Source organism: Delphinus delphis, chromosome 17 (assembly GCF_949987515.2).
Source record: "Delphinus delphis chromosome 17, mDelDel1.2, whole genome shotgun sequence".
Lineage (NCBI taxonomy): Eukaryota > Metazoa > Chordata > Mammalia > Artiodactyla > Delphinidae > Delphinus > Delphinus delphis.
The window spans coordinates 74,107,168-74,133,205 of record NC_082699.1 but is presented as its reverse complement, the minus strand read 5'-3'; the positions used below and the strand labels follow the sequence as shown (position 1 = coordinate 74,133,205).

Below are 26,038 nucleotides of genomic sequence, written 5' to 3'. Positions count from 1 at the left end.
CTCCAGTAAATGACTGGAATCTTCTTAAGTAACTGAAATGTAAAGTAGTAGACTATTTAAAACCTACACTTATGTCATTCATTCCTTGTTCAATTATTCTGTCAGATATTACAATGTTAGTTTATTTGAATTTTCAAATTGTTTAGGTCACTGAATTACTGACTTTCATATTTTACAGTGAAGATTAAAAATGCAATTTTCACAATATTTCTTTCATGACGATGATTTCACAGTTGGATTTGGCCTTGGGGGTGCAGCCTCTTCCATCACAAGTATTGTCTGTTCAATGGACAGGACGTGAAAAATGTAGGAAAGCATAAAAGCAGATTGGGACCGACAAAAGAAGAAAAAGGAGTGTGACTGCAAACGAATGTGTACGTTTCTGGGAGGGAGTGGAGGGGATTCTTGTTGATTACCTGCTATTTTATTTCAAGAAGGAGATGAGGTCATTGGCTAAGAACAGCTGGGGAGGTCAGCCAGCAAAGGATCAACAAATGGTTACTACAGGGAAGGACGAGGGTGGCGGGCTGCCTGAGGGCTTCTGTCTGAGGGCTGGGGGATCTGAGGCAGAGCAACCCTGTCTCTCTGTCCCTCTTCTCCTAATGCTCTTATCTTCCAGTGTCCCCAACAACTGGCTCCTTCCCTTTAAATAATTTGACATTATGAAAGTCCTCTTCAGATTTTTCTGAGGCTAGTTAGAAATTTTAAACGAGAGTGAGTGCATTCTTTGTCACAAGTTCACAAATAATCGAGTGGAATCATCCATCTAGAGCAGCTCAGAATCCACCTTAAAAGGCGCCAGGTCCTGGGATGGGGACTCAGGACTCCACTGTCGGCAGAGCTCAGATGTGCGGAACGATTTCTTTTTACACTTGACGTCTTTGCGTAACTTCTCGTATTTCCATTTTCTCCTAGAGAACGTTCCCCTTCACGACATGCCGCAAAGTCTCTGTGTCAGCCCCCTGCTCTGCAGTGAGTCCGGCGCTTCACGTGCAAGTTCCTTCCAGTTCACATGCTGTTCCCTGTGAGTCTCTGCACCTGCCTTCTCTGCCTAGTCAATTTTTCACGATGAGGCTCCAGTGAACCTCCTCCTCTGTTTCTCCCACAAACGCAGAGTCCACCACACCTGTTATGCCAACAATGGACCAACATATGCCGCTGTTACTGTACAGAAACGACTGACTGGCTCTGGCCTCACCTACTGTTTTTTATGAGCACGGACTGTGGGGTACTGATTCTTTTGCACAGAGTAATGGCAGGGCTGGAGCATAAGGAGGACCACTCAGCAAGTGCTCGTTAGACGGCTGGGCTGAACGCTCCTGAGGAAAGCGCGCCAAATCCCTCCTGCACCGGGTCCTCTCAGCTGCCCCGAGTTTGCCTCCGCCTGTCTACACATCTCTGGAGCCATTCCTCAGACGACCCAGAGTGAGGACGCTGGGCATGATAAACTCCTTGATTCTAAGCAACTTAACTGAATTTCCTCTGGAAGAAGCTTAACAGAGCTCCTTTATGTTGTTAAAATGCACTGCAAAGATCCCCCTTCTTTGCACTTTAAAAACAGGGTCCTGTACCTGTGAGTGAGGCAGTTCTGCAGGCACGCCTCTCTAACCAAGTGCTAGGAGACCAGCAGTCTGCACGAACCTCTGAAGGACTCCTGTCCTAGACAGAATCCATGCCTCCACTTTCCCATCTCACCACCATTCCACCTGCCAATCTTTCTTTATCTCCTATTTCTCTCTCATATCTTTCCTCTACATTCCCAACGTGACTACATTAGAATCACCCAGAAGCTGCCTAGTGCTTCTTTATCTAATCCTTTCTCCAGAATTATCTGCTAAAATGCAAACCTAAGCTTGTTGCTTCCTTGCTTACAAATCTCCACTCCTCTCTCCTGGTTCCTACGAGAGAGACAGTGCACTGTAAGCTTCATCAGCACGTTAAGGACCCTGAGGAAGCCTGTCTGTTTCATGCTGCAATTTCTCCGCACATGCTGTTCCCTCTTTAGGTCTTTCGCTGGGAGACTCCAGGCTGAATTATCACTCCCTTCTCTGTGCTTCCCTGATAACTGATAACTTGCACGTACTCAGTGCCCACAATTATTTCTCTGCCTCCTTTCTCTCCCCCTGGTCTACAAGGTCCTTAAGAGGAAGGAACAGACCTTGTTCTCCTGTATTCTCAATGTTGGGAACACAGTAATGAATAAAGAAAGGAACTAATTAAAGACCAAGTGGCAGGAAACATAGCAATAGCTTCTCTCAGGTGAATGCGAATGGAGGAGATGTGCTAGAGTAAACTGCATATTTACTCAAATGGTGTAAAAATCTGATAGGGAGACCTCGCCGGAATTCTGTTTTCAGACGTTACCTATCAATCTTACATTCCCTGCCCTCAGGAAAAAAATTCCCCAGTAAAACTCTGTATTCGGGACTTCCCTGGTGGTGCAGTGGCTAAGACCCGCGCTCCCAATGCAGGGGACCTGGGTTCGATCCCTGGTCCGGGAACTAGAGCCCACGTACGTGTCTCAAGTAAGACCTGGCACATCCAAATAAATAAATATTAAAAAAAAAAACCCTCTGTATTCTATTCCTGAAAGTCAGAACATTATTAAAAAGAGTGAACAAAGACGGACAAGAAATAAATGTATATTAATAAACATTCTTGAATCATTATAAGAGACTTATTCATCAAGATCCACTTCTGAGTTTTTGTCTTCGATAAGGAAGATGTCTAAATGGAACTGACAGGGTGACCTGGACACTCGATAGGTGTCAAGGGGGGTCACATTATGGCAAAACATGCCCTAACACAGGCAGAGGTCCTTCATCTGCCATTCCCGACCTGAAAACTCCACCGACATATGGCCCAACACCAGAGAAATCTTGCTCTGAAGAGAAAAGATTTTCCAGGATAAAGGAAACAGCGTTTAATTCTATTTCTGTCACAAGTAAAATCAAGCATAAAATTTAAGCTGGGAAAAACCATTTTAAACAGAGAATTTACAAAAGTGATTTGAAAATAATGTTTAGGTTTTGAGTCTTTTTAAAAGGAGACATTTATGCTGACTACACACCACCTCACCAGGGTGAAACCTGGTCATTTCAAAATGTAAAAAGTTTTCACATAAAATAGAGTGTTAAAAGATTATTTAAGTTTATTCTTACCATGATTATTTTGAGTTTATAAAACACACGCATTAGCTAAAAATAGTCTTTTGAGAAATTCATTCTTGCTGGGGTTCTGAATAATACTAATTTCCTTGTTGAGTATCAGCAACAAGGTTGTGATGAACACATCACATAACCAAGTTATTTTATAATTAAGGACAAAACCACAACATTAATAACAATGCTAAATAAGAATCTGTCCCCCATAATCACTTAAATAAGACATCATTAATTCAACAATCAAATTGCATCCCCACGTGCTGATCTATGGCTGTGAGGAGTATATTATGCAGCTTCTAGACTCATACAACTTCTTCATCTCAGTCTTTGGAGTCTGATGCCCATGTCCAAATTCCAGCTCTGCCTCTTAACTGGCTATGTGGCTTCGGGGAAATCACCTACCCTCCTTCCCCCTCAATTTTATAATCATAATCCACATCCTGGCTGTTTCCAATGGTTGTGGGAGGATTAACCAAAAAAAAATGTCTATGAAAGCTGTTTGGCACAGTTCTTGCCCAATAAAGCTAGTTCCATTTTGTTGAAGACCCGTTCCCTTTAACACTCTCAAGCTATTAGGCCAGAGAAACATCAGAGCTATCCAGGTATTTTTCTTTTGTTGAATGTGATAAATTCTTAAAATGTTGTCTAAACTGTGATGTCTACATTTTCATTCTGCAAATACTAGTATTAACGACTACTGTGGTTTTTAGATAAAGGAACGGCTGACCAACAGTAGTTGTAATTCTATCCACATCTGAACACAGCTTTTAAAAACACATCTACATCAATTATTCAAAGTCTTCTCTTCTCTCAGTTTGTATCTGAGATAGAACTAGATTTATCTAGATTTGACAAGAAATACAATATAATACAATACAGAAAATAACAAAGAGGTTAACCCAGAAATCCCACAAAGGGAAGGGAAAACTTGTAAATAGAAAATTAAAGAAAATAAAATTAAACCAGAAATTCCACAAAGATGAGAAAAAGGGGGATAACTAAATTTTATTAAGCTCACATTATGTAACTCGTGCTAGGGATTTTGGTATCGGTTTTGCCATCTTCCCCAGGAAGCAGGCATTTGTTGAATGCCTACTGTTCCGAGCCCTTGGGGATATCGTGTTGAACAAACAAAACAAAACGAACACCTCTGTCCTCATGGGGCTTACATTCCAGCGGGGAAGCAGACAAACATCAATGCTCACATACACAGCGCGTGACACAGGGAGAGCAAGGAGGAGCTGGAGATCTCGGACAGGCGTCCTCACAGAAAGGACCGCAGACAAACGTGAGCCAACGGAGCAGCGAGCTATGCTGGCATCTCAGGCAGAAGGAACAGCGGACACAGAGGCCTGAGCGGGGGAGCGGGGGGAGAAGTGCAGGCGCCGCATCACACCTTTGGGGCTTGAAGGGAATGAGGTGCTGCTGGAGGCTCTTGTGCCTCATGCGACCTTCTGTGTCGTCCAGGTTTCTGTTTCATTGGTTTAACCTCCAGTACACTATTTCTTCCCTTAACTGTGTCTAGTCTGCAACTAAAACCATTCCGTTTTTTTTTTCAGTTCTAAAATAGCTGTTTTCTATATTTTCCAGTTGTCTGCTTAAATCATCAACTTTATCTTCTAATTCCATGATTATAAAGAGCACAGTTATTTTAAAGTTTGCGTCTGCTCTATGAATCTATCGTGGTCTGTTTTTTACTGTCTCCTCATCTTGTATGCCTGTAATTTTTGATTAATTGCAATTACATATGAAAAATTAAGAGAAATAATTTAAGGCCTACACTGTTCTATTTCTCTAGAGAGACTGTGTATCTGCTCTTGGTGGAGGACAGAAGAATTAGCAACCTGCACCCCACACAGCACTGAGATGATAAGCCTTCCTCTGGGAGTATAGCTTTTCTGGGTTCTGATCCAAAGCCTAGGGGATTAATCAGCCCCCTAAACCCAAACTTGGGGAGCCTTAAACTCCAACTATTTTGTTTTATCCTTCCCAAATTCTGGATTTCTTTTAAGGCTCAATTCAGCTTCTCAGCTACCTCTTCAGGAATTGGTAGAAGCGTTCACAGCCTTTCTCAACCAGGGTTCCACCAGAGAGTGCAGCCTGGTGCCCTAAGGTGTCCACTCTGTATAAGGTGAGTTCACGTCTCTCCTGTGCATCTAGAACAGCAGTCGTTTGTACCACCCCTGGGAAGCTCAGGAAATAATTATGCACATCATTTTCTATGTTCTGTGGGCTCTGGAACCCCAGTTGAGAAAGGCTGCCCCAAGGGAAAATCAGCCAGAAATGCTAAAAGGGTCTGACCGCTGATTCCCATCAATACCCAATATATTTGATTATTACCTAAGTCCTCCACTGGAAATGCAGTCTCCCTGAGAACAGGGGCTTCGCCTACCTTGTTTACTACTGTGTCCCCAGTGCCTGGCACAAGAAAGCATTCAATAAGCACTTCCTGAATGGATGCCTGGCTGGCAGTGACGGATTTATATGGGTTCACTCATCCTTCCAAGTGTTCTTATTGTGACTGGCCAGGAGAGAGGTAGCAAGTGCTTCCAGTCCCGTGACGAAAGGGAAGGGGCTCCTGGCCCACCTAGGTGCACACCTAATTCATGGTGCAGAGGTTTCTCCACAATGAAAACATCAACTATCAGGGTTTCATAATGTTAGTATTAAGATTACTCCTTGCTCAGCTTTGAGACTCACCCAGAAACCTTCAGATTCTCATCTGGTTTAACAGCAGAGGGACCAGATGTGCTGAAGGTTTGTTCGGCTTGAACAAATCTGCTTGAAGGAAGACGTGCTGTTCTGTTATAAACAAGAGTATCTGGTCTGTCTAATACAATGTTTTTAATACACAGACCGATCACATTTTTAAACTTTTTATTCAAGCATAAAATAATTCATAGAAAGGTACAAATCCTAAGTGCACAGCTTAGTGAATTTTCACCAAGTGAGCACAACTATGTAACCAGCACCCGGATCAAGAAAGGCAACATCAACAGCCCCCAGCAGCTCCCCTTGTGCTCACCCTCAGTTATTATTATCTCCCCCACAAAGGAACGCCATCCTGACTTTCAACACCACCAGGGAGGTTAACTTGCTTTCGAGCTTCACAGAGATGGAATCAGAGTGGCTACCCGCTTCGTGCCAGGTTTCTTTCCGTGAATTGCGTGCCCGTGAGATCTGTCCACGGTGCTGCAGGCAGCAACCCCTGGTTCCTTCTCGCTGTGTGAAAACGTGGTCTGTATGGTTGTACTACCACTTCTTTATCCACCCCAGTTATGAACACTTTGCTTCTCTCTAGTTTTGCCTGCATGTCTCTTCGGCACGTCTTGTCTCTGTTGAGTGGTTCCCAGAGCAGAATCCCTGGCTCTTGGGGAGGCATGTTTTCAGCTTTAACACGTGGTACAAACATTCTTCCAAAGCAGTTGTATCGACTTACATTCCCACAACAGTGGATGAGAATTCCTGTAGCACCCCATTCCAGCTAACACTTGAAACTATCTTTTTAACTTTAATCTTCCTGGTGGGTGTGAATAGTACTGTATATTTTGTCTTTCATATATTAATGTTTGGCGTACAGTTAGCAAGAGTTGGCCCTGAAAGATGGAGCAATACTGGTAAACTGAAGAACTAAATATTACTTTTAATGTGCCAGGCACTATTCTAAATACTTTCCATATGTTAATTTACCTAATCTTCCTAACAACCCCATGTGATAAGCACTAATATTTCCATTTACAGATTAGGAATCGAGGCACAGAGCAGTTAAGCAATTTGCCTAAGGTCACACAGCAATTTAAGGCACAGCAAGGATTTCAAACTAGTGAGTTCGGCTCCTGACTTTGCTTTTAACCATGGATATTCTGCCTGACCCTATAAAACGGAGGGTCAGACCCTGTACCTTAATGAACTTCCCAAGATAATGTCACACTATGAGGACATATCGAGATGGCCAGCTGGTCTTCCACTTGTATCACCCAACCTGATGATGTGGCTTTGCTTTAAACTGCTTTAGCCCTAAAGTATCGTTCAAGATTCCATGTACTGTTATGTACCTCAGCTCTATTCTACCTATGAACAAACTGAATAGAATAAAAATAAAGGTATAAATAAAAAGACGCTAGTAAACCTCATCAGTACTGTACCAGCAATGTTCCGGCTGTCCCTGCACACGCCTGCACCTGCATGTGCCTATGCCTTTGAATGTCACGTGAGCCTTCATGCAAAGTGTCCCCCCCCGCCCCAGCTCTCCCTGTCTGAGTGCTGCCAGCCCCTTTTCCTGTTTGGTTTACACAGTTTCCTCTGGAAAGTCTTCCCATGTTCCATCAAGCAGTTAGCCTTCCTTCCTCCGTCCTCCCTAAACGCTCTGTATGTAAGTCAATTGCAGGTGTTCCTCTCCTGAATAATCACTGGGCTTTGTTTCTGAATCAAGAAATCAAACATTGATTACTTACTCAATTCTGGGCTCTGTGGATAAAAAGGGATGGCCCCTATCATCAGCTTAAAATATAATGGGAAACAGTAAGACAAATAAAGGTGCGATCACATCACTCTAAGGTAAGTACCCTAAATAGGATGTACACACGTGGGTCCAAATAATGACCACCTGACGTTTCCAGGGGATTGTGAAAGGCTTCAAAGTGAGGGTGATAACTGTTCCTTCGTAGACTCTGGTCTGCTTGCAGGCGAGGACTGAGTTCTACACATGCTGGTGAAAAGCTCAAGGAACACAATAAAACGAAGATGGCAGGTTCTTGTGGGAAATCCACTGTAACAGAGGACTAGTCTAGTGGTTCTCAAGTTCCTCCCGGCCTCTGCCCTGATCCACCCAAGGGATGTGACACGCCCCTCACATTAGCTCAACTACGATCGCTCGCTCACCTTACTTGGATGGGCAAGCCTAGTTAGGGAGGCAGAATCTGCTTTCCATGCCTTAGAGACATTGCCACTTCAGAGTCCTCTACTCCCTTATTAATAAAGCACATTTTGGGGGGTTGTTTTTGCTTAAAGGAGGAAAAACAAAAACAAAATCCCTTCATATTCACAACTTTAAAATCTGAAATTATTTCCTAAAGTTTTACATTTCTATAAAAGAGGTCAACTTTTCAAGAGATAGACTCGTGAAGCTCCTGATAGACATTTCAAGTAAATTGCACACTGCTCTTATTCTTGCTTCTGGTAAAATGGATATAAAAAATTACAGAACCTTCATCTTTTTATCTAAAATAAAAATTTTAGATAAATTTTTATCTAGGCTTTTCAATCCACATTTAAAATGCATTTTCATAAATAACCTTTTCACAATCTGTAACTCTGTTTTAATTAAATTTCTCACTGTGGAAAACAAGATAATTGAAGCAGTTTAGAGATTACTTGTCAAAAAAATTACGCCAGCAGTCACTGCAATGGGAAAATTTGCCGTTAGTACAACTCTCATCTGGACCGAAACTCCCAGACTAGTCATACAATTAAAACTTCAGGTGAGCTCTCAGAAGAATGACAAGGAACGTGACTTCCCTGAGTCTTTAAGCAAAGTCTACATTACAGAATTACGTGTACATTTTAAAGATATATTTTCCCCTACAGGCTTTCACTGATGTTCCTAGTTGACAAAATTTCAGAAGAGTTTATTCTTAGGGCTGACGGAGAAATGGTGGTCCCCGCGGAGCGATTTTATAGACAAGGACACTGTTGATGGTGGTAGCAGCGTTTTTCTTGAGACAAGTTTCTTTTCCTACAGCTTTAATGAGTCTGATGCTAGAGAACAGGCAGGAAAGGCATGTCTTTGTGTACAAACACAAGGTACAGATTTCTGCTCCCATTTAAACTGTCTCTTTGACCCTTCACACTTGCGTTAGGTTAACCAATGGCAGAAGTCCTATGAGGACACACCCTCCAGTAGTTGCAGAAGGACTAGTAAAACCAGCTACTAACCAATCATGGGCCTCGTGCTCTAAGTTTCGCATAGGAACCCTCATGTCTGAAGTGATTAAATAATTTTTCCCATTCACCTGTCAGTTTCTCTGTCCACAAACAGAGTTTTAAATTAGATGAAACTGACTTGTCCAGGAAGCACCAGATCTTGGTTAAGAGCGTGGGCTCTGGAGCCAGACTGCTGGGCCTTAAATCCTAGCTCTGCCCCAATCAGTTGTATGATTTCTAGAAAGTATTGATATCTCATGTGGTGTTTTAAGGATATGACAGTTCCACGTAAAGCGCTGAGGAAAGTGCTGGTTAAGAAAAATAAGGGCATGTGGGTTTCATTACTTACTAGAAGTGTGATTTGGGAAAAATTAGTTAATCTCTCTAAACGGTCTGGTGATCATGTTTACCTCACAGGACTGAAGTGAGGATTAAATAAGATGATACAGGAGGAGTGCGCGGCACACTAATATGTTCTATAAAGTAAATACCCAACAAGCGGCAGCTGCCTTTTCTTCCATCAGCTTCTAGAAGTTGCAGAGTGCACTGTTTTCCTGTGGTTACGGAATCAGAAAAATATGAGAGGACTAAAACAGTCAGGAGAACACTGCCCTACACTCTTGTGATCGCTTCCAAATGAAGCCATCTCCTTCAGATACTGTCCTTCCAAACATATAATAAATTAAAGCAGCAACTTCTGACCTTAAGACTGAAGTTGATGATTTTACAAAGAAGCACCTAGAAAGCTCAGGATCCTCTTCAGTCAGTCAGACAGACCAGATAAGGGCATCAACCTGGAAGAAAGGTCCATGGCTAGGGATGCCTCCGCTATACAGTTATGATTGTGTCTCCGGCTCTGGTTCTTATACTCTTTCCTCACTTATTTTCTCACTTCTTCTAGGTCATAAACACTACACAAGCTAGAATATTGTGAATAAAAGCTTTAGACCCCGGGTTAGGGAACCTGGGATCCAATCTCAGTTCACCCACTTCTCATCCCGCAGGCCACTGGACGGGATGTCCACCCTTGCACAGTGCAGGCTGGGTCATCCCGTGTGTCTGTGGCTTACTGACCTTCCTTCCTTCCTCCTGTCTGGGAGAAGACACCACCCAGCAGCACTGTGAGGGCTGGGGCAGCAGCGTATGGGGGACCACGTGCTCCACTGCACACCACATCCCCCGTGGGGAGGCCCTGATCGGAGGATCTGAAGAGAAAAGCGCCTGGTGCTCTAGTCAGATGTACTTGGCTCTGCTTCTTCCTACGGCCCAGCAGCCTCAAGGAGCCTGCACATCCTTCTCTAAAACGTGTAAAAGCCCTTCGTGTGCCCAGCCATCCCCTGCCTCGCTCAAGTAGGCACTGCCACACCAGATGGGGTGGTTTCAGGACAATTCCACATTCTGTTCAGTAAACATCATACACCTGGATAATCAGAGCATTTTAAGTACCTGAGAGAGCTTTCATATTCTGATGAACTCCTACGACTTCATCTAGAACGCCCCACTGTACATATGTTTAAAGGTGATTAACCCATCAGCTCAGGCTCAAAAGCTTAGAATGATTACACAATATTAAGATATCAAGGGATATTAGTGAATGGTAAATACCTCCCATGAATAGAAGGCTGATGCAACCATAATTAAATGAGTTAAAAAATAATATGATTAAAATTTCTAAGACAATTCTAGTTTACACATCTTGAAAGGGGAGTTTGCATTTAAAAAAGGATCTCACTTTTAAAATTATTTTTCAAAACTTGTTTCAGAATTCAAAACATTCAGAGCCACTCACCTTTAGCTTGTTTCTCTCATTAGAATGTTTGCTTTGTTTATTTTGTGACTTTCCTTTCAATATCAAGATTTCTATTTGATGAAAATACAATTTCTTATTAAAAGAACATGTTCAGGGAGAGTGGAAACTAGGTAAGTTTCAGAAAACAACCAATTATAGAATTTTAAAGTTGGAAAAGAGGTTAGAACAGCATCTGGTCTAACCTGCTGATTTATAGGTAAAGTACCATCACCTGCACTTTGCAGATGAAGAAACTAAAAAGGTTAAATAGTTTACAAAAGAAAAAAAGTAGACATCACACAGACAATAAGGAGGATTAGAAACCAAGTATTTTACATCTCAGAATAATAACCTCTTTATTAAACAGCATTGTCTTTCCTATTTATTAGGTCACTAAACGTCTGCTAAAATTGGCTTTAATTTTATTTCACTAAGTATGTTTAACAAGGCACACGACACACGGAATGACAGAATGAGTTGGCATTAATAAAAGCCATCCTCCATATGTTTATTTAGTATCTCCAAAATGTCAGGCCCTGTGATAGGCTCTGGGCAAACTAAGATTTAAAAAAAAAAAAAAATGACATAGTTCCTGCCCTGAAGAAATCCAGCCTACAGGGGACAAAGACAAGTAAGCAGACACTGAGGGAGGCACCACGTGCACCCAGGGGTGCCTGAGTAGGACCAGGAAGGCCTCACAGCTGAAGAATAAATAGTAAAAAGAATTGGTAGGGACAGAACTAAAAAAGGCATTAGAAGAGAAGCAATAGTACATACACAGATAGCCACACAGTCCTGGTATGTTTAAGGAACTGCAGTATAGGTACTGATTGAAATAAAATGATGATGTGGGGAGAGCAGGGGGTTAAGAGGCTGAAGAGGGCAGTCAAGAAACCCTTCAGACATCACTCAGCAGAATCTCGGCTTTATCCTCCTAAACTTCTCAACTAGCTCTTACGTTCTGGGGCTGGCGGGGCAGTAGCATCATCAGACTTTAGATACCAGAAAGTATACCAGAAGTAATATGAGTAATACATCATTTAAGGGAAGGACCCAGGGTTAGGGCAGGACAACAAGTAAAGGTGGGACTAGGGAGGCTAAGGCAATCATCTGTCTGTGTGTCTGTCCATCCATCTAAACAACCAGCGTTAGAGGGCAGACAGCAGAAGCAAGAAGAACTACAATCCTGCAGCCTGTGGAAAAAAACCCACATTCACAGAAAGACAGGCAAGATGAAAAGGCAGAGGGCTACGTACCAGATGAAGGAACAAGATAAAACCCCAGAAAAACAATCAAATGAAGTGGAGACAGGCTACCTTCCAGAAAAAGAATTCAGAATAATGATAGCGAAGATGATCCAGGACCTCAGAAAAAGAATGGAGGCAAAGATCGAGAAGATGCAAGAAATGTTTAACAAAGACCTAGAAGAATTACAGAACAAACAAACAGAGATGAACAATACAATAACTGAAATGAAAACTACACTAGAAGGAATCAACAGCAGAATAACTGAGGCAGAAGAACGGATAAGTGACCTGGAAGACAGAATGGTGGAATTCACTGCTGTGGAACAGAATAAAGAAAAAAGAATGAAAAGAAATGAAGACAGCCTAAGAGACCTCTGGGACAACATTAAATGCAACAACATTCGCATTATAGGGGTCCCAGAAGGAGAAAAGAGAGAGAGAGGACCCGAGAAAATATCTGAAGAGATTATACTAGAAAACTTCCCTAACATGGGAAAGAAACGGCCAGCCAAGTCCAGGAAGTGCAGAGAGTCCGATACAGGAATAAACCCAAGGAGAAACATGCCAAGACACATAGTAATCAAACTGGCAAAAATTAAAGACAAAGAAAAATTATTGAAAGCAGCAAGGGAAAAACAACATATAACATACAAGGGAACTCCCATAAGGTTAAGAGCTGATTTCTCAGCAGAAACTCTACAAGCCAGAAGGGAGTGGCATGATATACTTAGAGTGATGAAAGGGAAGAACCTACAACCAAGACTACTCTACCCGGCAAGGATTTCATTCAGATTCGATGGAGAAATCAAAAGCTTTACAAGCAAAAGCTTTACAAGCAAAAGCTAAGAGAATTCAGCACCACCAAACCAGCTCTACAACAAACAAATGCTAAAGGAGCTTCTCTAAGTGGGAAACACAAGAGTAGAAAAGGACCTACAAAAACAAACCCAAAACAATTAAGAAAATGGTCATAGGAGCATACATATTAATAATTACCTTAAACGTGAATGGACTAAATGCTCCAACCAAAAGACACAGGCTTGCTGAATGGATACAAAAACAAGACCCATATATATGCTGTCTACAAGAGACCCACTTCAGACCTAGGGACACATACTGACTGTAAGTGAGGAGATGGAAAAAGATATTCCATGCAAATGGAAATCAAAAGAAAGCTGGAGTAGCAATACTCATATCAGATAAAATAGACTTTAAAATAAAGAACGTTACAAGAGATAAGGAAGGACACTACATAATGATCAAGGGATCAATCCAAGAAGAAGATATAACGATTATAAATATACATGCACCCAACACAGGAGCACCTCAATATATAAGGCAACTGCTAACAGCTATAAAAGAGGAAATCGAAAGCAACACAGTAATACTGGGGGACTTTAACACCTCACTTACACCAATGGACAGATCATCCAAAGTGAAAATAAATAAGGAAACAGAAGCTTTAAATGACACAATAGACCAGAGAGATTTAATTGATATTTATAGGACATTCCATCCAAAAACAGCAGATTACACTTTCTTCTCAAGTGCGCATGGAACATTCTCCAGGATAGATCACATCTTAGGTCACAAATCAAGCCTCAGTAAATTTAAGAAAATTGAAATCATATCAAGCATCTTTTCTGACCACAAGGCTATGAGACTAGAAATGTATTACAGGGAAAAAAATGTAAGAAAGACAAACACATGGAAGCTAAACAATACATTACTAAATAACCAAGAGGTCACTGAAGAAATCAAAGAGGAAATCAAAAAATACCGAGAGACAAATGACAATGAAAACACGACAACGCAAAACCTATGGGATGCAGCAAGAGCAGTTCTAAGAGGGAAGTTTATAGCTATACAAGCCTACCTCAAGAAACAAGTCTTAAACAATCTAACCTTACACCTAAAGGAACCAGAGAAAGAAGAACAAACAAAACCCGAAGTTGGAAGAAGGAAAGAAATCATAAAGATCAGAGCCGAAATAAATGACATAGAAACAAAGAAAACAATAGCAAAGATCAATAAAACTAAAAGCTGGTTCTTTGAGAAGATAAACAAAATTGATAAACCATTAGCCAGACTCATGAAGAAAAAGAGGGAGAGGACTCAAATCAATAAAATTAGAAATGAAAAAGGAGAAGTTATAATGGACACCACAGAAATACAAAGCATCCTAAGAGACTACTACAAGCAACTCTATGCCAATAAAATGGACAACCTGGAAGAAATGGACAGATTCTTAGAAAGGTATAACCTTCCAAGATTGAACCAGGAAGAAATAGAAAATATGAACAGACCAATCACAAGTAATGAAATTGCAACTGTGATTAAAAATCTTCCAACAAAAGTCCAGGACCATATGGCTTCACAGGTGAATTCTTCAAACATTTAGAGAAGAGCTAACACCCAACCTTCTCAAACTCTTCCAAAAAACTGCAGAGGAAGGAACACTCCTACACTCATTCTGTGAGGCCACCATCACCCCGATACCAAAACCAGACAAAGATACCACAAAAAAAGAAAGTTACAGACCAGGATCACTGATGAACATAGATGCAAAAATCCTCAACAGAATACTAGTAAACAGAATCCAACAACACATTAAAAGGATCATACACCATGATCAAGTGGGATTTATCCCAGGGATGCAACGATTCTTCAATATACGCAAATCAATCAATGTGATACACCATATTAACAAACTGAAGAATAAAAACCATGGGACCATCTCAATGGATGCAGAAAAAGCTGTTGACAAAATTCAACACCCATTTATAATAAAAACTCTCCAGAAAGTGGGCACAGAGGGAACCTAGCTCAACATAATAAAGGCCATATATGACAAACCCACAGCAAACATCATTCTCAAGGGTGAGAAACTGAAAGCATTTCCTCTAAGATCACGAACAAGACAAGGATGTCCACTCTCACCACTATTATTCAACATAGTTTTGGAAGTCCTAGCCACGGCAATCAGAGAAGAAAAAGAAATAAAAGGAATACAAATTGGAAAAGAAGAAGTAAAACTGTCACTGTTTGCAGATGACGTGATACTATACACAGGGAATCCTAACGATGCCACCAGAAACCTACTAGAGCTAATCAATGAATCTGGTAAAGTTGCGGGATACAAAATTAATGCACAGAAATCTCTTGCATTCCTATGCACTACTGATGAAAAATATGAAAGGGAAATTAAGGAAACACTCCCATTTACCATTGCAACAAAAGGAATAAGATACCTAGGAATAAAGCTACCTAGGGAGACAAAAGACCTGTATGCAGAAAACTATAAGACACTGATGAAAGAAATTAAAGATGATACCAGTAGATGGAGAGATATACCATGTTCTTGGACTGGAAGAATCAATATTGTGAAAATGACTATACTACCCAAAGCAATCTACAGATTCAAGGCAATCTCTATCAAATTACCAATGGCATTTTTTACGGAACTAGAACAAAAAATCTTAAAATTTGTATGTAGACACAAGAGACACCGAATAGCCAAAGCAGTCTTGGGGGAAAAAAACGGAGCTGGAGGAATCAAACTCCCTGACTTCAGGCTATACTACAAAGCTACAGTAATCAAGACAATATGGTACTGGCACAAAAACAGAAACATAGATCAGTGGAACAAGATAGAAAGCCCAGAGATAAACCCACGCACCTATGGTCAACTAATCTATGACAAAGGAGGCAAGGATATACAATGGAGAAAAGACAGTCTCTTCAATAAGTGGTGCTGGGAAAACTGGACAGCTACATGTAAAAGCATGAAATTAGAACACTCCGTAACAGCATACACAAAAATAAACTCAAAACGGATTAGAGACCTAAATTTAAGACCGGATACTATAAAACTCTTAGAGGAAAACATAGGAAGAACACTCTTTGACCTAAATCACAGCAAGATCTTTTTTGATCCACCTCCTAGAGTAATGGAAATAAAAACAAAAATAAACAAATGGGACCTAATGAAACTTCAAAGCTTTTGCAAAGCAAAGCAAACCATAAACAAGACAAAAAGACAACCCTCAGAATGGGAGAAAATATTTGCAAACAAATCAACTGACAAAGGATTAATCTCCAAAATATATAAACCGCTCATGCAGCTCAATATGAAAAAAGCAGACAACCTAATCCGAAAATGGGCAGAAGACCTAAACAGATATCTCTCCAAAGAAGACATACAGATGGCCAAGAAGAACATGAAAAGCTGCTCAACATCACTAATTATTAGAGAAATGCAAATCAAAACTAAAATGAGGTATCAACTCACACCAGTCAGAATGGGCATCATCAGAAAATCTACAAACAACAGATGCTGGAGGGGGTGTGGAGAAAAGGGAACCCTCTTGCACTGTTGGTGGGAATGTAAATTGATATGGCCACTATGGAGAACAGCATGGAGGTTCCTTAAAAAACTAAAAATAGAATTACCATATGACCCAACAATCCCACTACTGGGCATATACCCAGAGAAAACCATAACTCAAAAAGACAGATGCACCCCAATGTTCACTGCAGCACTATTTACAATAGCCGGGTCATGGAAGCAACCTAAATGCCCATCGACAGACGAACGGATAAAGAAGATGTGGTACATATATACAATGGAATATTACTCAGCCATAAGAAGGAACGAAATTGGGTCATTTGTAGAGACATGGATGGATCTAGAGACTGTCATACAGAGTGAAGTAAGTCATAAAGAGAAAAACAAGTATCGTATATTAACACATATATGTGGAACCTAGAAAAATGGTACAGATGATCTGGTTTGCAGGGCAGAAATTGAGACACAGATGCAGAGAACAAACGTATGGACACCAAGGGGGGAAAGCGGCGGGGGTGGGGGGTGGTGGTGGTGGTGGTGGTGTGCTGAATTGGGAGATTGGGACTGACATGTAGACACTGATGTGTATAAAACGGATGGCTAATAAGAACGTGCTGTATAAAAAAATAAATAAAATTAAATTTAAAAATTAATAAAAAGAAATAAACAACGAGCATTTACTGAGGGACTACTATATGTTAGGTGGTAGTATAAAAGAATAAACAAAGACTTAAAGTTAGCGAGAAGTCTGACGTGAAAACGATATACAAACAAGTAACTACCAATTGTGGAAAGTGCAGGCACTATGAGAGGCCATCATCAGAGCACAGGAGTTGGACACGGGGAGGTTGGCAAGAATGTTTTCTAAGACGCAGGAGGACAAGTGTCTTCCCTAAAGCAGCTGTGACGTAGATTAACTGGAGATCAAACAGTTATTCATGAAGAAGTGAGCTGTGTTTACCGTGTGAATGCAGGGAATGACGATGAACGAACGAGATCCTGGGCGCCTGGGTTCATGGAGATGCTGCTCCCTCAACAAGGGCCCTGGGAGGAACAAGGCCCCTGCAGGCCACACCACAGCCTGCACGGAGCTGCGGGCCTGTACGGAGGGACTCAGGAAGGGGCCCTAGAGAGAGCTCGGAGGAGCGGCAGATCTAGTAGTCACTAACACACAAATGTCACGTGAAATGACGGCAATGGACAAGATTTTTCAGAGACAGTAAAATAAAACAACCAGACTGAGTGTTTGGGGAACACGCAGCTACAGTCGTCCCTCGGTATACACGAGCGATTGGTTCCAGGACCCCCTCGGAACCAAAATCCACAGACGCTCAAGTTCCTATATAAACCGGATATGTAGTTATATCTGCATATAACCTACGCATCCTCCCTTGTATTCTAAATCATCTCCAGATTATTTATAATAACTAATACAATGTAAATACTATTTAAATAGTTGTAAATACAATGTAAATACTATGTAAATAGTGGCCTGCATGGGGCAAATTCAAGTTTTGCTTCAATTTTGGAACTTTATGGAACTCTTTAAAAAATATTTTCCATTTATGGTTGGTTGAATCCGCAGATGCCCAACTTGCAGATAATGGAGGGCCGAGTGTACTTTGCTTGTGTGTTTTCTTTGTATGTGGAGCCTAAAGCAATTTATAAAAAATGACTTCACTTTAGAAATTCATATGTAAGTTGGGCTCGGCCAGCAAGCATCAAACATGTCCTTTTGTGTAATTACAACGACGTTTTGAATTGCTAAAGTGCTCTCATTGAATATATTCTGGGTTACACTAATTATTTGTCAGCTATTTAATTATTTGGACGTAAGTAATGAATGAATGTCATTCTGGGAAAGAGGTGCTTCTTATTCTCGAAAAAGAGATGTGAAGTTACTGTAATTATATCCAATTTTACTAAGTTAAAAGTGGAGCAGAAGGTCCCAGTTTGTACTCAAATGGTTGAAAACACATCCATTATCTGTTTTCTTCCTTTTTGGAAAAAAGCTGATCGTGTTGAATTGCCTTGTATTCTTAGAGTTATTCTCAGAAGCCTAGTGTTCATGGAGCGGTGGTGAGCCTATACTATTCACATGGCTACTGTGTGTTACATGTACTTTTGTGATACTAACGTTTCTCACAGTGGAACAGATTTGCTAACAGATGTTCTTCTCAATGACACATACTCAGGGAATATTCTGTGACAGTGACTCCGATGAAGAACAGCTGGCTCAGATGACATTGTAAATGATCAAGTTATCTTCACCAACTCACCTTGAGAAAAATCAGTCCAATTTCAATAGGCACAACATTCCAACAAGAAAATACCTTTAAGTTATCAGGCTTTCTTGCTTGGGCTAATAGGGAACATTTTTATAATGGGCAGATTATAACTATTTACTAAAAATAATATTAACATATACCATACACTGAGTTTTTTCTTGGGCCTAAAACTGTATTGAAATACCTTCATTTTAGTATACATAATCTGAAGAACACTGAGTATTTTAAGGGCTGAAACGTATACTTTCTCAAAAAAGCACCAGTTGTGGCAGGATTTGAAAGAACAGGTTTCATCCCCTTTTTTGTTTAAATAAGTAACTGATATGATTTCTTTCCATCTTTTATTCTGGAAATAATGGCCTCAGATACTAAATGTTAAATCAGAGTTAAAATAAGTAAACTGAATTGGTTAGATATAACCAACAAGTTCTATAGAACCAGCACATTTATTACGACAAATGTATTTCAAGGAAATCATTAAAAATTATATTTTTGAGTTCCAAAGGAATGACAAGCCTTTTTTAGAGATACGGATGCTCGGAAATTCTTAAACAGTGAAAGCGCTATTTTTTTTTTTTTTTTTTTGCCTATCAATGTAATAATGCTTTGCTTATTATTATTTTTTAAATCCTAACCCATCCCATTCTTCCTAATGGTTCTCAGTTTCCATTTCCCTACTTAAGGTAGCTTTTAACCAGAGAATTATTAAACTGCAAGGGACCACAGTGGTTACATAATCTCCTGCCATCCTTTGCTGCACTCCTGATGACAGCAGGGTACAGGATCTGCTGCACTTTCCCCAAAGGTGAGGAGATCTTATCATCTCAGCTCGCAGAGCGCTGGTTTCAAACAAGCACAGGCTGTTCAAGATAGAATACAGGCCTTGCATCGTGAATCCCGCATCTGCCCCTTCTGTATCACCCTTGTGACGTGAGGAAAGACACTAACTTCCCACACCTGAAATTCTCACCTGTACAATAGGATCACAATACCTCCTCTCTGAGTGGCTGTGGGAACAACATGACATGACATATAAGAAAGTGCCTCATGGAGAGCAGTTTCTCATTAAATGTTACGTCCTTCTTGAAAGTTCATTCTCATACTGAGATCAGACTTATAACGCACGACTCCGTTATTTTCAGGAGCTACACAGAATCGGTCTTACGTCTTTGTAACCTGCAACTGCCCTCTGAGCACAAGAATAAGGAAGGGAAGATCTCTGTTCAAATGCCAACTACCATATTCTTCCCACGGGATGGTTACAGTAACTGACTTAGAAAAGATCAATGGCAACCTTCGTTAGGAAAACTTACCTGGTCCCTGTGCCGGGTTGTCTAGTCCAGTAAACATTTACTAAGTGCTTGCAATGTGCCAGAAACTAGGCTAGTGGCTAGAGACTAATTACGAGACACAGTGCCTTTCCTGACAAGTCTACAATCTTCTGAGAAACAGACGTATACTAAGTGAAGATTGCACTACGCAGCGACATGCTAATAAGTTAGATATAAACCGCTAAGTGACTGAAAACGACAAAGCACACAGGAGGCATTTGGGGTGGGTTCTCCACAGGCGGCAATTTTTAAAAACTCGGTCTTGAGAATATTCATCCATTCAGCAAACATGTACTAAGGACCGACTGTGTGCTAGACGTTATACTAGGTGCTGAGAATATAAAGGTGGGTGCAGGGGTGGGGTCGGGGGTCCCTACTCCCATGGAGTTTAGAGTCTAATTTATGATTATTCCAGTCCAATGGAATAGGTATTTTAGTAGACTCTAAGAAGACCAGCTTCAACTTTCCCACTTGCCACGTGAATGAGTAACCATTCTTGGGGGGGGGGGTTCCAGGACCCAGGCTAAGTTGGATATTTTGTAGTATACCCACATGATCTAAAATCCTAGAAATAAGCAAATAAACAAAATAATTTTTTAAAGGTTTTCTTTCCCCTTCCCATGCTGCAAAGCTAAGCATACAGTGCAAGTAATCTTTAGAATCTCAAACAGTTAAGACGAATGGCAAATGCTAAGCAAGACAGCCAACGTGGCCGTCTGTGATTTGAAGGCAACGCTGTGGTGTGGCAGAATGAGTACGAGCTGTGCTGGAAATGCAGCCTCAGGGACAACGCGCGCCTGGGAAGGGCCAGGCGTGAGTGTGGGCTCACGCGATGCAGGCTGCCTTTCTGCTTACAGCCCTCCAGCCCTCGTCTGCTAATGACAGGACACATATTCTTCTGCACGGCCACCATCCCACTAGCCGTGGTAGTGGATGGGAAGGGGTGTTATTAACTCAACAGAATACTTTGCAAATCGACTGTTTTCAGGCCTTTGCCATCACATATCAATAAAACTCAGAGCTAAACACAGAAAAACCAAGTGCCTTGAATTTCTCTTCCTTTTGCTCCCCTCGACTTTAACCTTTCAAGAAAGTTTCATTTGTATTCATCTAATTTCATTCAAGACTCACCAGGGTATACACACTGAGACAGAGGATGTGTGTGTCTGGCTCACACTGTAGGAATTCGATCGATCTTTGCTGAGTGGGAAGATGAATTAATGTATGGAAAGAAGGCACTAGCTCTTTCTGAGACGGGTGGATTGGTGGACTTAGCCAAAAAAAGCTAAGTACCTTGCCTGACTCGTACCATGTTCATAGCACAGGGGGGCCTAGGATCCAGGTTTCCCACACCCCCTGCCTTGGCGATTACGGCGACACCATCCAGCCACATCTACAGCACCCAAACCTGAGAGAACTCAAGGCAGGCCGAGGTGGGAAAAAGCAGACACCGGGCCACCTCAGAGGAATTTCACAACGTTTCCTTTCCCTCAGTCTCTGCTACTCTCAGGAGACTCAGCCTTTGTGGATGAATCTGAGGCACCACCGCCAGCTTGCTAAGAACACTAGTAAACAGGACCACGTCCAGCTGTAGAGAACACAGAGCCGAGACACAGACACAGCCTTCCCCAAGTGAACAGCCCAATGGTGAAGCTGCCCACATGGCACTGATTTTCAGAATATAATTCGCTGAGCTCCCAGCGTGCGCTCTGCCAGTGCAAAGGGGTGCAGCTCTCCGTCCCTGCCCCGCCAGCGGCCACAGTCAGGTGGGAGACTGCGGTGATGCTCAACAGGCCAGCTCTTGCCTCCCATGAGTTGCCCTAGTAACAGCTGACCTAAGTCTGCAAGGACAGACAGGAACAGTCGGATGAGGGGGAGGAGGACTCGAGGCCGAGGCTGCTACATGAGGAAAGTTCTGGACGCCTAAGAGGACGCAGTACATTTAGGGAATTATAAGAAGTGCAGTACGACCAGGACGAAGACTCAGCTCCTTCGGTGGCTGCAGATGACACTGAAGAAGTTGTCTGTGGCCCAGGGATTACTGCAAGTTCCAGAAACTATGCAAAGAGGTGCTGAGTTCCTAGCAAGAGACCTCCATTAAAGGGAGACATGGAAACCTACTGGGTCTGGCATTTTAGGCCTGTCACTGCTTCCCCCTTCTTTGACAACAGTTCATATACTTTCTTTAATACTTTCAATTACTAATACGAAACATCTATCCAGTACTCCTCTTCCTCATTTATGTTAACCAGAAAGTTACAGTAAGAATCCCAGGGCTTCTGTATTCCTGGTAAAGATTCCGCCCTCCCCACCCCCTGCCGCCCATTTTCCATGGATGTATTTTCTTTCTCTTATGCTAAATAAGTCTATGAACCATATCAAAGGATTATGGAATGATAAATGGAAAAACTGATAATCCATTAATTAAAAAAACTGGGAACTTTTATTTTCTTCACTGAAAAGAATTTCCACTAAGAATCGGTATTCAGGAGCACAGCTTAAGAGGAAACGCTTAAGGGTAAAAACAGCTTGGTGTACGTAGGCAACTGCTTTTTGAATGACTGCATCACTCAGAGGCAACCTGCAGAGGACGGTGGCCGAATGCTACGCTACACGCCTGGTGGGCTTGCCCGCATGCCTCCTTGACCCTGGTTCTGAACCTCGCCACCATCCAAACTCATCTTCCATATCTGAGGTTTAAGTTATTTGACGAAAGAGGTTACTTCTTTCACATTTTCTGTGCCTGTGGTACCAAGTACTTATTTAGCACTCAATAAACGTTTGCTAAAGAGCTAAAGCAACGTGAGGGATATCGGTCACAACACCTGACGCTATGTCTGGGTCACAGATCATCAGAACACCTCCACTTACATAATCTCCATAGGTCTCTTGTGTTGGGGGTGGCGGTGGAGGTCTGTACCCAGTTGGGGGGACGCCTCTTGCTCTGGGAGTGAGAAGTCCTCTTCCTCGACTCACTGGCCCTCGGGTGGAAAGGATTCCTCTGGAAGTCGGCGTCCCTCGCGGTACCCCGACTCCCACTGGCCGGGCCGCGACTCCTCCCCTTCCCCTGCAAGCAAGAGGGTCAAATTAGCAATACTCGTGGTATTCTCTAGCATTCCACTGTGCGCATGCATTTATACCTCACAAAAATCGGTGTCCCGTAATTCTGTAAAAAGAAATAAGGAAACCATGTGCAAAGTGAAAACTAAAAGCAAATGAGAAACAGGCACCTACCTAAAGGGAGGAAATTAAGTCATTTAGGCAGCTCGTCCAGCAACAATAAAGATGGTAACATCAAAGAAACCCCAGGAGACAGGGTCTGTCTGGGACACAGGATAGGAAACTGACATCTGGGGAGGCTGCATCTACTGAGCACTCCTCCATCACGTCCTGCCGGGGTCACAGCCAACCCTCACTCCAACACTGTGACCTGGGCCTTACCTGGCTTGTCTGCGGACAAGGAAACGGAGGCCTAAACAGATCTTAAGACTGTCTGAGAACACAGAGCTGGCACACCTGGGACCAAAACATATCAGATTCCACGAGAGAGGGAATAAAATGAACCTTCCCAAAGGGTGTACCTACTACCTAGGGACTGAAAGCATAACTCTTAGGTTAAATAAACACATATATTTTCTGAAGTAGGATTCAACATATTCATGTATTTCTAACATAAAATATGAGACTTCCGGGCTTCCCTGGTGGCGCAGTGGTTGAGAGTCCGCCTGCCGATGCAGGGGACACGGGTTCGTGCCCCTGTCCGGGAAGATCCCACATACTGCGGAGCGGCTGGGCCCGTGAGCCATGGCCGCTGAGCCTGTGCGTCCGGAGCCTGTGCTCCGCAATGGGAGAGGCCACAACAGTGAGAGGCCTGCGTACCGCAAAAAAAAAAAAAAAAAAAAATTAAAATATGAGACTTCCAAGTCAGAGAGGAAGGCAGGAGGCAGAAGAGCCCAACATAAGGTAAAACTTGAGGAAGTGTGCGAGTCCCATGAAGAAATGAGGACAGAAGTTCGGCTCCGCCAGAAAATAAAGGCATAGCCTGACCCACCTCCTGTGGACAATGTCCTCCAAACAAGGAGAACCAAGCAGACAGTGAGGCTGCCTACAGACCAGTTATCTCTTCTTCTCTTGTTTGATTGGGATAGCAAATACACAGCTGAAAGCTCCAATTCCACAAACAACAGAGAAAATGAACAAAACCAAAAGCTCGTTCTTTGAAAGGATCAATAAAATTAATAAACCTCTAGACAGGCTTAACAAGAAAAAAACAACAATATCATAAATGAAAGAGGGGTCATCACTACTGACCTCAAGGACATTAAAAGATAAAAAAGGAAGATGATGAACAAGTCTAGGCCCACAAATTTGTTAACTCTGATGAACTGGACTAATTCCTTGAAATATACAAATGACCAAATCTCCTACAAAGAGAATTAAATAATCTGAATAAACCTATGTTTATTAAAGAAATTTAATCAATAATTAATAATCTTCCAAAAAAGAAAGCACCAGACCCAGAGGTTTCACTGGCGAATTCTATCAAATATTAAAGGAAAGAATGATATCAGTTTTCCACTCTCTTCCAGAAAATCAAATCAGAGGAAACATTTCCTAACTCATTCTCTGAGGGTGGCCACCAGACGTGCCTCCTGAAAATTATTTCTACATTACTAGTCAGAGGCTGAGACTGGCCTGGGCCACCGGGGAAGACAGAAGTGACCGGCTTCCACTTGGTCTTGAGCCCTTATGGGGACCTGTCACAGGAGGTGCCTCCCAAGATTTTTTTTCTAAGTCCACCTGTGGAAACCACAACTGGTCAAGGGGCTGGGAGACAGAGAGGCCGAGGAAGGGTGGCAGGGAGCTGAGCGAGGTGGTCTCTGACATCCCGAGGAAGAGACATGTGGTCCAAGGGGAGGCAAAAGGCATTAAAGACATTATACAATGAAACAAACAAGCAAGCGGACCATAAATCAGTATCTCCCATGAACAAAGACGTAAAAATCTTCAAAAGCAGCAGCAAATTGAATTTAATAATGTATTAAACACGTCACGACCACATGGGATTTGTTCCAGGTATGAAAGGCTGCTTCAGCATTAGTGAAAATCCATGTGACCAGCCTGCCAAGGCGGCTTACGAAGAAGAATCGTAAGGTCACATAAAGCAGAAAAGGCGTTTAATGAAATGCAACATCATTCATGATAAAAACTCGGCAAACTAGGAACGGAGGTAAATTTACTCAAGTTAAAAAAGAACATCTACAAAAACCTACAACTAACATCATATTGAACGGTGAGAGACTGAATGCTTTCCCCTTAAGATGGGGAACAAGGCAAGGATGCCCAGCCTTACCACTCCAATTAAAACTGTACTAGAAGTCCTACCTAATTCAATAGGACAAGAAAAGGAAATAAAACTTTTAAGATTGTGCAGGAAGAAACAAAACTTTGTCTGCAGGTGACATTTCCATGTAAGAATTCCCAAAGAATCAACCAGATCAAAACAAAACAAAGCAACCATACGAACAAACAATAAACTAGAACTAATAAGCACATGAAACAGGTCTTGGAATACGAAGTTAATAAGTCAACTGCTGTCCTACACAGCTGCAATGAATACCTGAAATCTGAAATTCTGAAATTAGTCACTAAAACCACCAAGATGCCCTCTGTTCAATAGGTGAACAGATAAGCAAGCTGGGGTACATTCATATAATGGAATATGATTCAGCAACAAAAAGCAATGAGCTAATAGTGGTAAGTCATGTGAACAGTATGTTCCCATGATATGATGTAATAAAAATAGCATTTTATTTTTTACCTCTGTGGTTTTTGTTCCCCAAACCTATAACCCTGGGCTAATCGTGAGAAAAATATTAGACAAATCCCAAAGGAGGGACATCTTACCAAAAACCTGACTGGTACTTCTCAAAACTGTCAAAATCCATG

At 41.9% G+C, this 26,038-nt stretch overlaps 1 protein-coding gene across 7 annotated transcripts in view; it reads right to left on the bottom strand.

Annotated features, from left to right (window-relative positions):
* KHDRBS3 (KH RNA binding domain containing, signal transduction associated 3) overlaps positions 1 to 26,038 on the bottom strand; it is a 179,851-nt gene that overhangs the window by 40,471 nt on the left and 113,342 nt on the right. For all 7 annotated transcript variants that reach the window (XR_009516688.1, XM_059995230.1, XM_059995231.2 and 4 more), the window contains one exon: positions 22,961 to 23,156. Coding sequence is in view for 6 of the 7 variants with exons in the window: in XM_059995230.1 (XP_059851213.1) it covers positions 22,961 to 23,156 (196 nt within the window). In the remaining variant the exon portion in view is untranslated. The remainder of the gene's footprint in view (positions 1 to 22,960; positions 23,157 to 26,038) is intronic.